At 35.9% G+C, this 12846-nt stretch overlaps 1 protein-coding gene and 1 long non-coding RNA gene across 4 annotated transcripts; both read left to right on the top strand.

Annotated features, from left to right (window-relative positions):
• Positions 1-1979: 1979 nt before the first annotated feature.
• Positions 1980-12313, top strand: LOC119084761 (alanine aminotransferase 1). Of its 3 annotated transcripts, none has more exons than XM_037194827.1 (5): positions 1980-2207; positions 5754-6182; positions 10567-10656; positions 10715-11801; positions 11862-12313. In XM_037194827.1, the coding sequence occupies exons 2-5, from the start codon at positions 5928-5930 to the stop codon at positions 12008-12010; spliced, it is 1581 nt and encodes a 526-aa protein (XP_037050722.1). In that variant the 5' UTR covers positions 1980-2207; positions 5754-5927; the 3' UTR covers positions 12011-12313. The 3 variants fall into 3 exon arrangements, with proteins under 3 accessions (XP_037050722.1, XP_037050732.1, XP_037050727.1); XM_037194837.1 differs by lacking the exon at positions 1980-2207 and adding an exon at positions 2237-2254 and having other exon boundaries at positions 11862-12310; XM_037194832.1 differs by lacking the exon at positions 1980-2207 and adding an exon at positions 2591-2767 and having other exon boundaries at positions 11862-12310.
• Positions 3074-12310, top strand: LOC119084809. The gene is made up of 3 exons (XR_005089148.1): positions 3074-3093; positions 3803-3807; positions 12214-12310. It is a non-coding gene; the product is annotated as an uncharacterized LOC119084809 (long non-coding RNA).
• Positions 12314-12846: the final 533 nt, after the last annotated feature.

The raw sequence follows: 12846 nt of genomic DNA, 5'->3' as shown, positions 1-12846 counted from the left end.
CGATTCGGATTTTTTTCTTCTTCAATATTATACGAGCATTTTGAGATTTTATAAAGGGAAAAAACTGATCGAGAAATTATCAAATATTTGGCTTTTAATGTTTTACACTCAGCGCAACATAAATAGCAAGATTGTGTCCACACTTATCACATGCAAAATTGAACTAGTGATTGAGTCGTAAATATTCAGCTGTCACATATGTTGATCTGATATTTATACATGAAAATAAATGGACGGCCGACTGAGCTTAGTATTTCCGGATACAAGCTAATACAACTACTACCTACGCTGTCTCATATCACCATTAAGGTTTTCCATATAGTCTAGGTATATAGCACTTCGCGGACCTTCTGGGACGCTTGGTTTATTTACAATGCATTTTTGTCCACTAAGATTTTTCTATAAACCAAGCATCCCAGAAGTTACAGCTTGCGAAGGGAGAGGTGACATTTCTACAAGATCAATATTATTATCGTTCAAAAAACGACAAATATCATCCTGTTTTTTGAACGATAATATCGTTTTCTGAACGATAATATTGCTTTTTCGACAATCGACATTCGACATCGACATTTAGACATTCGAAATTGTTTCACCCAGTACGATAGTATCATCTAAAATGTAAAATTTGAAAATATTGTCAGGACTCGTCAACTTAAGGCACACCAGAAAGTGCTAAGGGAGTCGAGGAATACCTCCAAATAAATTTCTAAAAATCAAAAATTTGGCTTTTTATTTTTAGAAATTTATTTGGAGGTATTTCTCGACTCCTTTAGCACTTTACGGCGTGCCTAATGTGCCTGCTCGAGCATTATCCGCTACGTGTTAAGTAACATCTTTCCTTCCATCCTTCCTTTGCTGGAACGCCTACAACCAATGACATTATTCTGAATGAAATTTTCCTAAACTTCTTGGCTAAAGAAGGCTAGAGAAAACAGGACTCCTTTAACTGTAAAAACATAACAGTCTTCTGGATGTGCGATTTAAACTCGGAAAATATGTTTTTCTTCCTGTAGTACCAAAACCGTCACATTCACTCACCAAATTTAGTACCGAAAGAGCAACATTCTCCCCTACTATTTTCTCTCAATTTTCATTCCCGCTTATGTCATTTTCGATCCTATCTTTATTCTTTCCCAAATGTGTCAAGTTGTTGTATGTACGCGAATGTAATGTTTTTAGTGTTTTGTGACAATGCATTCATAAGGATTGCTTTCAGCATTCATACGGACTGCTTTCGGCATTCATTCGGATGTCTTTCGGCATTCCTACAGATTCCTTATTTTTCGACATTTGTGAGAATACATGCACACGGAACGGACTTCTTTAGGCATTCATACGGATTACTTTCGGCATTAATATGGAATGCTTTTGCACCGGTATGTTGTTCAGTTTTGTGGTTATGTTTTGTTCGGAATGTGACTTTGGTACTCCAGGAAGAAAAATAGTATACAAACCACGGATCAAAAAGGTGTGTTTTAGACCACGGTGGTGAAAACGTCCTTAGTCTCCGCTCCGCTTCGCGTCGCTCCATCCCTGGACGTTTTCACCACCTGGGTCTAAAACACACCTTTTTGATCCTTGGTATGTAACATACTATTTCCGACCGCTGATTACGATAAATCATATATTTTATGAAGCAAAACGATATTTGATCGTTTAGCACAACAAATATGTTGACGTTGTGTTTATTACTAAGTAGAATTTTGCCGAGAATTTCGAATCATTTTGTTTGAATTTCAGACAAAACTTCGATTTGGAGGCTTGCCAATGCAAAGCTGAATGGTGTTGAATAAAATAATACAAGCGAATCATCTAGGTATTACACTACATATAATGAATGAAGACAGCCAAGAAAAAAGAAACTCTCGTCGAACCATATTAATATACTACCGTGTACGTACGTGTTATCTCTCATATGTTTAATCAGCGTGTATTGTAGAGTTGTTCACAAATATAAAATTTTATGGTTTCCATTCGTTGGAATTCGGCGACTTAGTAAGTAATATGTTCAGCGGGTATAGATGATGTTTTTAGTGTGTGAATAACACCGAGAACACGAAAACACCGGTATCAGTTTATTTATTCGATACGCTGCAATAATATGTACGAAAATTTTTTGTGCAAATAAAAATCTAATTTACAATTCACGGTGGTGTGATTATAGTCGGTAGATTTAGTTGACGTGACCGCAGTGTCTAGTAAAAGTGAGTTGGGTGAACGTTTGGTGCAGAATATTGTGAAGGAACACAGGGTAAAACAAGCAAGACAAAAAAAAACTGTCGCATAGCGACTTGAAGGTCATCAAGCTTCTTAGTAAAAACCATCTCCTTTTTCGCTACAATGAAAATTTCGGTTAGCTATCTTGCTTCTGAACACACCACGTTATAGCACGTTATGTAAAAGACGCACAGGCGATTTAGCGATTGTGTAACATTTATTTACACAATTTTCTTGTTGTTGAAATTTATTATATTTTCTGTCTAAGAATCAAAGGTTGAATCGATAATCTCTGATTTTCTTCGGGTGATATTTTTCTTCGACGTATATTTAATCACTGAATCTAAACCAAAATAAAACGTCACAGTTGTTATAGTGCTTGATTAGCAGGCGGAGTAAAGTTTTGACTAAATAAAATTTTATTAGAAAATCGTGAACGAAACGTTTTATTTCTATATCTACAAAACCAGTGAATATTTTCCTCAGTTTAGTTTTATTGAATTGTGAAGACTCTATCGTTCCATCACTCGAAAAGCGTAACTCTAAGGTGCGTCAAATAATTCTTTAGGGCGTGACACTTAAAAAGAGATTAGTCCTGAAAAATGGACATTTAATCAAATGGAAATTTTTTGAAATTCTTAATGCTCAAAATGTAAAAATATGAGTATCAACGATACGATATAATTGTCGTACGTCCAAGACGTTCCATGTGTGTGATGGATGGATGTGTAGGTTTATTATTGTCGAAATGTTTTTATAGTAACGTTTTCGTGTTTACTTTTTCATTCGTAGTTTAAAACGAAAGCAGTGGAGCAAAACAGTGGAGCTTTTTAAAAAGTTCTTTGAATTTGTTATAAAAATTAGATTTGTTACGTACCAACTGTCTGCTTAGTAAGGTCGTCAAGCTAATTTAACTTTTAACAAAACCTGTTGCTATGTCTTCGTTCTTGCTTGATTTTTGTTATCTTAGAAAATTTTGGTAAGCTTCCAGCTTCTTATAAATTATTTTAAATAGAAAATTTGGAATTTTCACTAACGAATAGAGGGAGCTTTAAGTTTCTCAAGTTCTATAAAGCTAACAAAAGTTCAGCGGTTCAACTTCTCAAACGATCTTTTGATTACACGGCAAAATTACAGATCAAATGAAGATCTTATCTTCATCTTCAATCAAAAGAAAACTCTTCTGTTCCAAATGGTTTGAGAGGATTACGAAATTCCATTTTTTATCATTATCCGAGTGACATAATTTTTATATTTTCATTAGTCTGAATCTTGTTATTGCCAACTTTTGGACTTGAACCCTCACACCTTATCCCGTCGAGCTATAATTCAGCTTGTATATAATTTCCTTTGACTCGCTAATATAGTCTGGCATATAAAAATTTCTACTTCAATGTTTGAAAAATCCCGACATTTGTAATATTTACTAAATCTTTTAACAGTTTGAAGATGGATAGGATAAGAATATGTGAGCTAAGGCAAGTAGACGATGAATTTAATTCGTAATTCTAACGCAACGTCGCTGGGTAATGCATGACAATTAATGATTTGCAATGATCACAGCTGTATATAGTTCGTCTAGAGAAAGTACTTATAATTTTCAAGTTTTATGTCAACTTATAATCATAAGTGAAATCGCAATCTCCATGCTGCAAGCGTGTTACACACTGAAACTGTACTCTTCTTCTCTTATAACAATGAACATTCTCTAACTCTGTTGCGCCATAACTGAAAAGTTATTGTAAATAAAGATATCTCAGATATTGTTTACGAGACTGTTTTAGATTCTTCTTCTTCTTTTTCAGCCTGTTTCTATCCACTGTTGGATGTAGGCCTCCCCAATTTCTTTCCATTTCGAACGGTCCATTGTCATTTGTTGCCAATTTGTCCCTGCAATTTTCTTAATGCCGTTTGTTCACCTCTCTGTTGGCCTGCCTCTTGGTCGTGTTGTAGGTGGCCTCCAGTTCATGATCTTTTTGGTCCAACGTTCGTCTGTTCCTCTTGCAATATGTTCCGCCCGGCTAGGGCTAGTTTTAGATTAGCCGTTCGGAATCGGGATCACTAACCAATTTAACGGGCATTTTTGGTATGGGTGGAGTGTTGTGCGAGCCTTTAACTCTCTGAGGTGACAGGGCTGTAATCTAAATTTTACTCACGATACAGTAAAATGTTATAATCACATGGACTGTAAATAAAGAGTTTATATCCATGCTCAATACTTTGGGTCGTAGCGCCAATTAATTCCCAATTCTCATAAAAAATAATGGAGATGTGAACTTTTATATGAAAAATCACCCAGAATATAGTATACAACATTCTCGTTTCTACTATCAAACATCTATGGTATGCGTGATACTATCCACAGCGAAATGCATTATTCAATTAATAAATATGTTTTTATGCTCCCTAGCTGGTTGCGTGTTGAACTTTAAATAAATTGAACAAGTGAGAAGAAAGTTACATTATCTGTAGTACAGTCAAAGGCAGTCAATTTTCAGCATAAATTTGCTTCAGCTGTTTTTCAGCTGATCCACACATACAATCAAAACTGGTTTTCCTTGTTCATACGGTTGAAGCTTCTACACGCACGCGCATGATAGTGGTAAAACCGTATAAAGACGTATAAACGGTTGTGATTGTTTATATGGATCAGCTGAAAAACAGCTGAAGCAAATTTATGCTGAAAATTGACTGCCTTTGACTGTAGTAATTCACACAACTTAGTTACAAAAAGCGGTCAAATCCGGTTTTCGTTTGCATATCCGAGGCGAAGTCGATAAACGAACGAAAATATGAGCTTTCAACATTACACCGGTGAGGTCGAAAACACACGAGCAATTTTATGTTGATGGAATCGACTGCGTTTTCCACTGTTTAGTTTGTGTAGAATGTCGGGCCACTCGGGCAATACTGTGAAACAACTCGTAAAAGTGTTTTTTTTTTCAAATTTTTGAGTGGATCAAAATAGCCAGAGGCTCATTTGGCAACGCCCGATCATTAAGTATGGGAAGCCTGGGACTGGATGCAGTACTTTTCGTGTTCGTGTCGTAAATGTTTGATCTGGTCTAATTAGATCTTTTGTTGTCGAAGCACGACGAAACAATATGCGTAGCTATTCTCTCAATCACATAACCCATATATTGCTCATGCTCTATTTAGATGTAAAATACTCTTTCTGTTAAGCTCACCCACTGCAGTATCTTCACCACACAATAGCAACTTTTGATGCGATTAATTTTAATTGCGCTAAGGACTTAATTGTGTGTAGTGCACATTGTTATTCGTTTTAATAATGCAATAGTGCAATGTGCACCAATTTTATGCTCCCTAGCTGCTTGCGTGTTGAATTTAAACTAGAACGAAAGAATAAATTGAGGAGAAAGTAAAATTTATGCAAAATATACTTCGCTTAGTAATATAACAAAGCTTTTGACCGACAAATTTGTGCACTCATCAATTCAAAAGTCGCCAAAAATTCAACTTGTAGCGAATATTCAAACCACATTATTCTAATCTATATTTTAATATTACAGCGGTACACACCGAATCGAGTGGTACATCAGCGCACCTAATATCAAATTGATCATAGCAACAACAAAAAAACCATAAGCATTTTCATATCTGACGTATACTCGTACACACAGAGACGATAAACAGAGTTTTTTCCCTCACACACTCCACAAATATATAACAACAAAACATACAAGATGACGACCAGTCGATTTTTACTTGCTAGCCAAAGAAGTGGTGGCAGTTTAAATAGCATTATTAAACGCGCTATCGTATCCGGCAATTTTAATTTTCCATTGATAAATCAACATCAATCCCAAACAATGGCTACATCAGCGAAACGGCAACTGATTACATTGGAATCGATGAATCCAAATATGATTAAAATGGAGTATGCCGTTCGAGGACCTTTAGTGATACGTGCAGCCGAAATTGAAAAGGAATTGAAATCAGTGAGTGTTTTACATTGTGTTATTAAAAACAAAATTGTTTTAAAACATTCAATGTCTCAGTCATGTGACGTGTGAATATCAAATTCAATTTTTTTTTTCTCTTTTGGATTATTATAATGAAGCGATAGGATCGATAGGTAGATACAGAAAATACGAAAGGTGTATGTTTTGAGAATCTTGATGCCTGTGTAATATTTCGCACAGTTAATGTATTTGCAATCCGGTTTTATCGCTTTGAACACTGCCAAAGTAGTTTTTTTTTTAATTCATCTAATTATTCGAATTTACAATTTTCCATTTCATTTTATATTCCACTCGCAACCTCTTGAAGTTTGGAGTTAAAGTGTTACCAATGAATGAATGTGTATAATTGTGCGTTTGTGTGTGTGTACGCATGATCCCTTTATGTTTCGAAGAAGGCCTTATCACAGGCCATTATTCCCTTTTATTGTTGACAAATGTCGGTGTTACGTAAGCATGAACCGGCAAGGAAGAATGTTTATGTGGATGAATTATGGCAAAAAAAATCCTTGCAGACTATACGTTGTTCGACCAAAATAATTCTTTTTCAACTTTGACAACCTGTTTCTATTAAATAAGTTTCTCCATAGATACCATGACTATAACTGTAGCTAGTTATCGGCATAGTTAAATCTAACTTTGTCTATAAGAATGACATTGATTGACATTCAAATCTATACACCGATAGTGCCGCTAATGACACCCAACCACTATACTTTTCCATTGAATGTTTGCTGAATAGTTATTGTGAATTAGAAACAATTCATTTTAATTTACTGTTTGTTATGGTAAAAAGTAAAAAAAAAACTTTACATTTTGTTCTGTCGACGTTGTATATCTGTACTAATACAATACATACTTAAATGATGCTCTCGCTAAATCATTTTCGTTACGTTGTTGCTACATTCTGTTTTTTCCATAATGAAATATGTGTGTTCTGGAGCTGAAACAATATTATGGAAATTAGTGATAACACAATCCGCTCGAGTGCTGTTTATTTACTTGTAGAATCTGCCAGTTACAAAATGTTTTCTTTACGTAATTGTACGTTTATGTTGTTGTGTGCAGCATAAAGACAACCAATTGATTACAGACATTAATCCTCACTCATTCCATTAATGTAGAGAACGGTTATTTGCGTTAATCACAAAATGATTTGAATTTGTACGTGGATTATCATTTTGCACCAGTTCTAGACATTAGAGAACGTCAGATTTTTCCCCGCTAAATGCAGAGACGGTAACACTAACGATAAACGATAAATGTATGAATGATGGACTAGGACTGTCATCAAAAAACTAATTATTATTGCACTTATTTGAGTGTAACCGCATTTGCATTTAGCGGTGAAAAATCTGACGTTCTCTATTTCTTCTGGTGGTCGATCCTTTGGGTTAATGCCTATATTCAAAAACGTGCACAAGATCCCGGTGTCCCAGTCTATTAGAAGAAGAGGTCGTTGAAGTTTCCTTAATTTCTCCACAATTATCACTCCAACATTAGGTCGTAAATCGCACCAAATCTCTGCCTATTATAAACTTCTTTAAAAAAATTTGTTTATCAAATTAGTTATGTCAATTTGACCATTTAATTTGAGTCTCCGCTTCAAATGTTTATATTATTTGGTCATTTAAACCATAAACATGATAAACTCGAGATGTAAAGTTTTGTGTCTGAGTCCGTAAACATGATAAATTGTAAACAACAACTGGTTTTATTTTCTTCTTCCAAATTAAGACAATTAGTTAACGAAAGAAGATGTTTATCAATTACCAAACGATCAATTTTTCAAAGTCTGTGCAAAATAATAGAGCGAAAATTTACTAATTCAACTCGAGACCTAACTAATTAACATCGATTTTCCATCATAATAAACTAGTAAATCGTACGACAACCGACAACATATTAACAAATCTGTATGAAACACTCAATCTGCCGATTTGTTGGTTTTTTTATTATTTTTTTAGCGTCGTGTTATGTACCATGCTACAGACAATTAATGTCGACATTGTGAGATATTTTAACTGTTTTTAACATCTGCGATGCCAGGGGACATTTGTCACATTCAAATTTTTCAAATTTTTACAATTCCGACAAATTTTGCAATCGGAAACACTATCAAGCCAACGCAACGGGTATTTTAATGTGTTGTCTTAAACGAGGTAATCTAATACATTAAACACGTCAAACGGTCTAACGCGTATGATATGCGTATGCTTATAACTTCCTTACTTCGTAGAGTGTACCTACAAGATCTCCTGAAAAAGATAAGAGATTTAAACTGCACTCTGAATAGCCCCTGTCTAAAATCTTGTGCCTTCATTTCATCGCTTAATTTTCGAAAATTTCTTTCGTGATTGACGAGTAATGCTGCATCTACGATTAATTCGTTATGATGCGACGGTTTTAAACGCACCGCATTATAACTTCTTACGTTCAAAATATTTGTAAATATTTATCTGTCTAGAACGATAATCTCGAGCTTATCTCCCTAGGGAGTTTTTACTTATCTCGATATATCTGTTCTCGACAGATAAAATATGGTATGCACCTATTGCCAGACTGTTATTTTGGCGTGTAGGCATTATTGCCCACGCCTTCGGCTCTGGCAATAATGTCCTACACGTCAAAATAACAATCTTGGCAACAGGTACATAATATATATTGTTTGGTCCACATGTTGGTCCACATATGTGGACACATATTGAACACATAGAACTGCATATGGAACGAGTGGAACGAAGGAATAAAGCAAAACGAATGAGAACATAAAAACTTTAAACGCGGTACATTTATGCCAAAACGACGACTGTGTAGAGCTACACTTGTAATTACTGCCTCGATGTTTGACCGGAAAATCTTGCCAGCTTTCGCGATCGCAAGTGAATTAAGTTAATGCAACAGGCGCGTATAAAACTTGATGTTGCCGTAATTTATGGTTAACAAATTTTTACGTTCGTTTCCCAACAAATCTCTTTTTGTGATCCGACTCTCATTGCATCGTTTAATTTGCTTGAATGGAAGTCAGGGTTTTATGTCGGAAATGATGTACGTTTTCAAGCCTTGGTCGAGGTCTCGGTGCCATTGAAACAGTATTATGCATTGAAATTAATTGAAAAGTAAATGCGTCATAGCTGATGTTTGTGAGAGATCGTAGTAAATTTCCCGTTGATTTTTGTTGAAAGCGTGTTACGCATTTTAAAAACTTTGGACTTTATGCATTAAATGCAATACGTTCAATATAGTATTCATCTTTCAGGGGCGGGCGACCTTTGAACCGCCCTAAAAATCTTATTCAATCATGAAGGTTTCGGGAACTTATTAAAAGAACACTATAATGGGTGGCTGAATCGGGTGATTCAATTCGCTAAGTCTGCCAAGCAAAATTTAAAAAAAAATCATCAACAATCTGAAACCGCAGTAAAAATTGTCTCGAATTCGACTTTAAGTCTACGAATCAATAAATATGGTTCTTCGTAATCAAATGCTAAATATTCCAATCTTGGCGATAAGATTAATGTTGCACTGATAAAACACTCTCTATATATCATGTACTACTCGGATATCAATATTTTTGTTATTTGTTACTACAATCAGTGTGTATCGCCAATACCTCTATCATATACGGTGAACTTATGAGTTCGTTTCAAAACGATTCGAGTTTCCTTCTCATGACACACTCTCGTGTTTCGTTTTCATTACAACATTATTCGTTCGTTATGCCGTAGGTGGCATTGTTTTGTTTTTCTCCTGATAAGAAAATGCTAATTGAAGATCAAATCGGATAATAAGATAGCATTGCTATCATAGCAACGAATACATTTAAGAGATTAAAATTTACTTTGTTTCAATTTGCTGTTGTAATTACTTTCGTAATGATACAGTCAGGCATCCATCCGTTTCGTTTGTAAATTGTTAAGGAATGGCAGACGATAATTTCCTTTTTTTTAAATATTTTGTTTCTGATTTTTCTCGCCACAAGAAAACACATTACGGCAATTTTAAGAAAATCGATGAAAAGAAAAACTTTTTTAAAATCTCAAAATCATGTTTAGTCGCGACAGTGACTAGTCAACATTTTAACTTGTTTGGTTACACCTCACATCATATTCCTTGAATCCTTGAGCCCGCTCAACTTTTGTTTATTCAGTGGGATTCGCAGGCTTTGGGAAAGACAGAAAACTTTTTGTTGGTGAAGGTAAAGTCTGAACCAACAATTGTTTCGGGGGAATTTGAATTAACCAATATCCTGTGTAGATCCTATCTTCCATCGGTCGATCCATACAATCTCAGTTTATCACGTAACAAACAACATGGTTGGTATTTCACTTATGTAAAAGTAACCGAATTTGTACTTTTCTAGGGTGCAAAGAAACCATTCGAATCAGTCATCCGAGCGAATATTGGCGATTGTCATGCTATGGGACAGCCGTACATTACTTTCCTTCGAGACGTAACTAGACGAAAGCTAACAACTAGTTCGCCAATACTAACTTGTTGAAATTTCGCAGGTTCTTGCGCTCGTTGTTGACCCAAGCAATTTCAACGAGTCAAAATATCCCGAAGACGCTAAGCAGCGGGCTCGGACAATTCTCGATGGTTGCGGTGGCGGATCAGTTGGTTCATACTCAGATTCAGCTGGTATTGAATGCATTCGACGCCATGCAGCCGAATATATTCAAAACCGTGATGGTGGAATACCGGCGAGATACGAAGACATCTATTTATGTGCCGGAGCGTCGCAGTCAATTAAAGCCGTAATGAATTTGTTGAACGTGAAAATTGATGGTTTGAATCCCGGAATTATGGTTCCAATACCGCAATATCCGTTGTATTCAGCTACAATTGCCGAGTACGGAATGAGCCAGATCGAGTATTATTTGGATGAAAGTAACAAATGGTCCCTGGATATACCGGAATTGGAACGGTCATTGGCTGAAATCAAAGGAAAATGTAAGCCGCGAGCAATGGTAGTTATCAATCCAGGAAATCCAACCGGTCAAGTACTGACGAAGGACAATATCCAGAAAATTATCAAGTTCGCCTACGACAATTCTCTATTCATCTTTGCCGATGAAGTGTACCAGGATAACATTTACGACAAAGACTCTAAATTCCACTCGTTCAAGAAAGTATTAATGGAAATGGGAGAACCGTACAACAAAATGGAAATGGCCAGTTTTATGTCTTGCTCCAAAGGATATATGGGCGAATGTGGCATTCGAGGCGGATATTGTGAACTCATCAATTTAGATCCGGAAGTGCGAGCTATGTTCCAAAAGTCACTATCAGCTCAACTGTGTCCAACAACCATCGGACAAGCTGCTATCGATTGTGTAGTCAATCCACCGAAACCGGGTGAACCATCGTACGAACAGTTTATTAAAGAGAAGACCACCGTTTTGCAGTCATTGAAAGATCGAGCTGAATTGGTGTCCACAACTCTGAATTCATTCGAAGGATTCTCCTGCAATCCTGTAATGGGTGCCATGTACGCATTTCCACAATTTAAACTACCACCAAAGGCAATTGAAGCGGCCAAGAAAGAGGGTAAAGCTGCTGACGTATTTTACGCATTTAGGCTGCTTGAAGCAACCGGTAAGTTTTAACGACAATACTAAGTATTGAGGACAATGTCTAACTACTTCGTTTTTTCAGGCATTTGTATCGTAGCGGGTAGTGGATTCGGTCAACGACCTGGCACTTACCATTTCCGTACGACGATTTTACCTCAAACTGATCTGCTGAAAGAAATGTTGCAAAAGTTCCAAATATTTCACAAACAATTCATGGCTGAATTTAAATAAATTGCAGTGTTTGATGTATGGATGGCTACGCGTATGAATTGTAGACGATTCTAAATTTTTATTTCGATTGAGCGAGCCGCTAACTGGGTGTCAACGGTTCGAAAACGGAAGCTGTTTTTTTACGTTTCTTGCTTTCATTTTTTTACTTTACAAAATTTTAATTGAAATTTGTTAATTGGTACGACCTTAGGTTCTCACAAAAGTTTTCAGTTGTTTTTTTTATATAAATTCTTGTAGAAGCATGAAATGTACGAAAATTAGTGCATTTGAAGCGGTCGAACAATAAACATTCATTGTTACAAAAAAAAAGGAGAAAATTTTCGTTTTCTATTTGCAAAATGTTTCATGCGGCAGTTAGTCTTCAGTCTGTATAAGATGCCTGCCCTATAAAAGGTTTTTGGGCAATTTCATAATAACACAACCATGCATGCACTCCTAAACTTTCGTATGCATTGCCCACAGACAACGAGATAAAGTGTCCATTCGAAAAATTTAGGAACTGGACGATCTCCTACGGGGATACTTACCACATCTGTTCTCGCCACTAAGCGATACCTTTTGTATGAGTAGTCAGAAGATAAATAGCGTAATCAGTCGGACTTTACGTTTATTGAGGGTCAGTTCATTGAGTGTTAGTTCGTGAACATCTGTGTGTGCACCGATCAGAAGTGGTTGACCCAAACTGATGAAATCTAAAAACATGTTTCACTGGTTCTAAGCGAATCCAATAAATTTCAACTCATTTATTTTTACAAAAGTAAATCCTTGACAAATGAACCGCGTAGCTCCCGCTCCAGTAGTATACAATTCTAAGGAGTTACATTTATTTTCGAGTG

Source organism: Bradysia coprophila, chromosome X, assembly GCF_014529535.1.
Source record: "Bradysia coprophila strain Holo2 chromosome X, BU_Bcop_v1, whole genome shotgun sequence".
Lineage (NCBI taxonomy): Eukaryota > Metazoa > Arthropoda > Insecta > Diptera > Sciaridae > Bradysia > Bradysia coprophila.
This window is presented reverse-complemented; position numbering and strand designations above follow the sequence as displayed.

Coding starts and splice junctions, on each gene's coding strand:
- LOC119084761 (XM_037194827.1), top strand. CDS start 5,928: ATGACGACCAGTCGATTTTTACTTGCTAGCCAAAGAAGTGGTGGCAGT. Junction 10,657..10,714: donor ACATTACTTTCCTTCGAGAC/GTAACTAGACGA, acceptor GAAATTTCGCAG/GTTCTTGCGCTCGTTGTTGA. Junction 11,802..11,861: donor TAGGCTGCTTGAAGCAACCG/GTAAGTTTTAAC, acceptor TCGTTTTTTCAG/GCATTTGTATCGTAGCGGGT.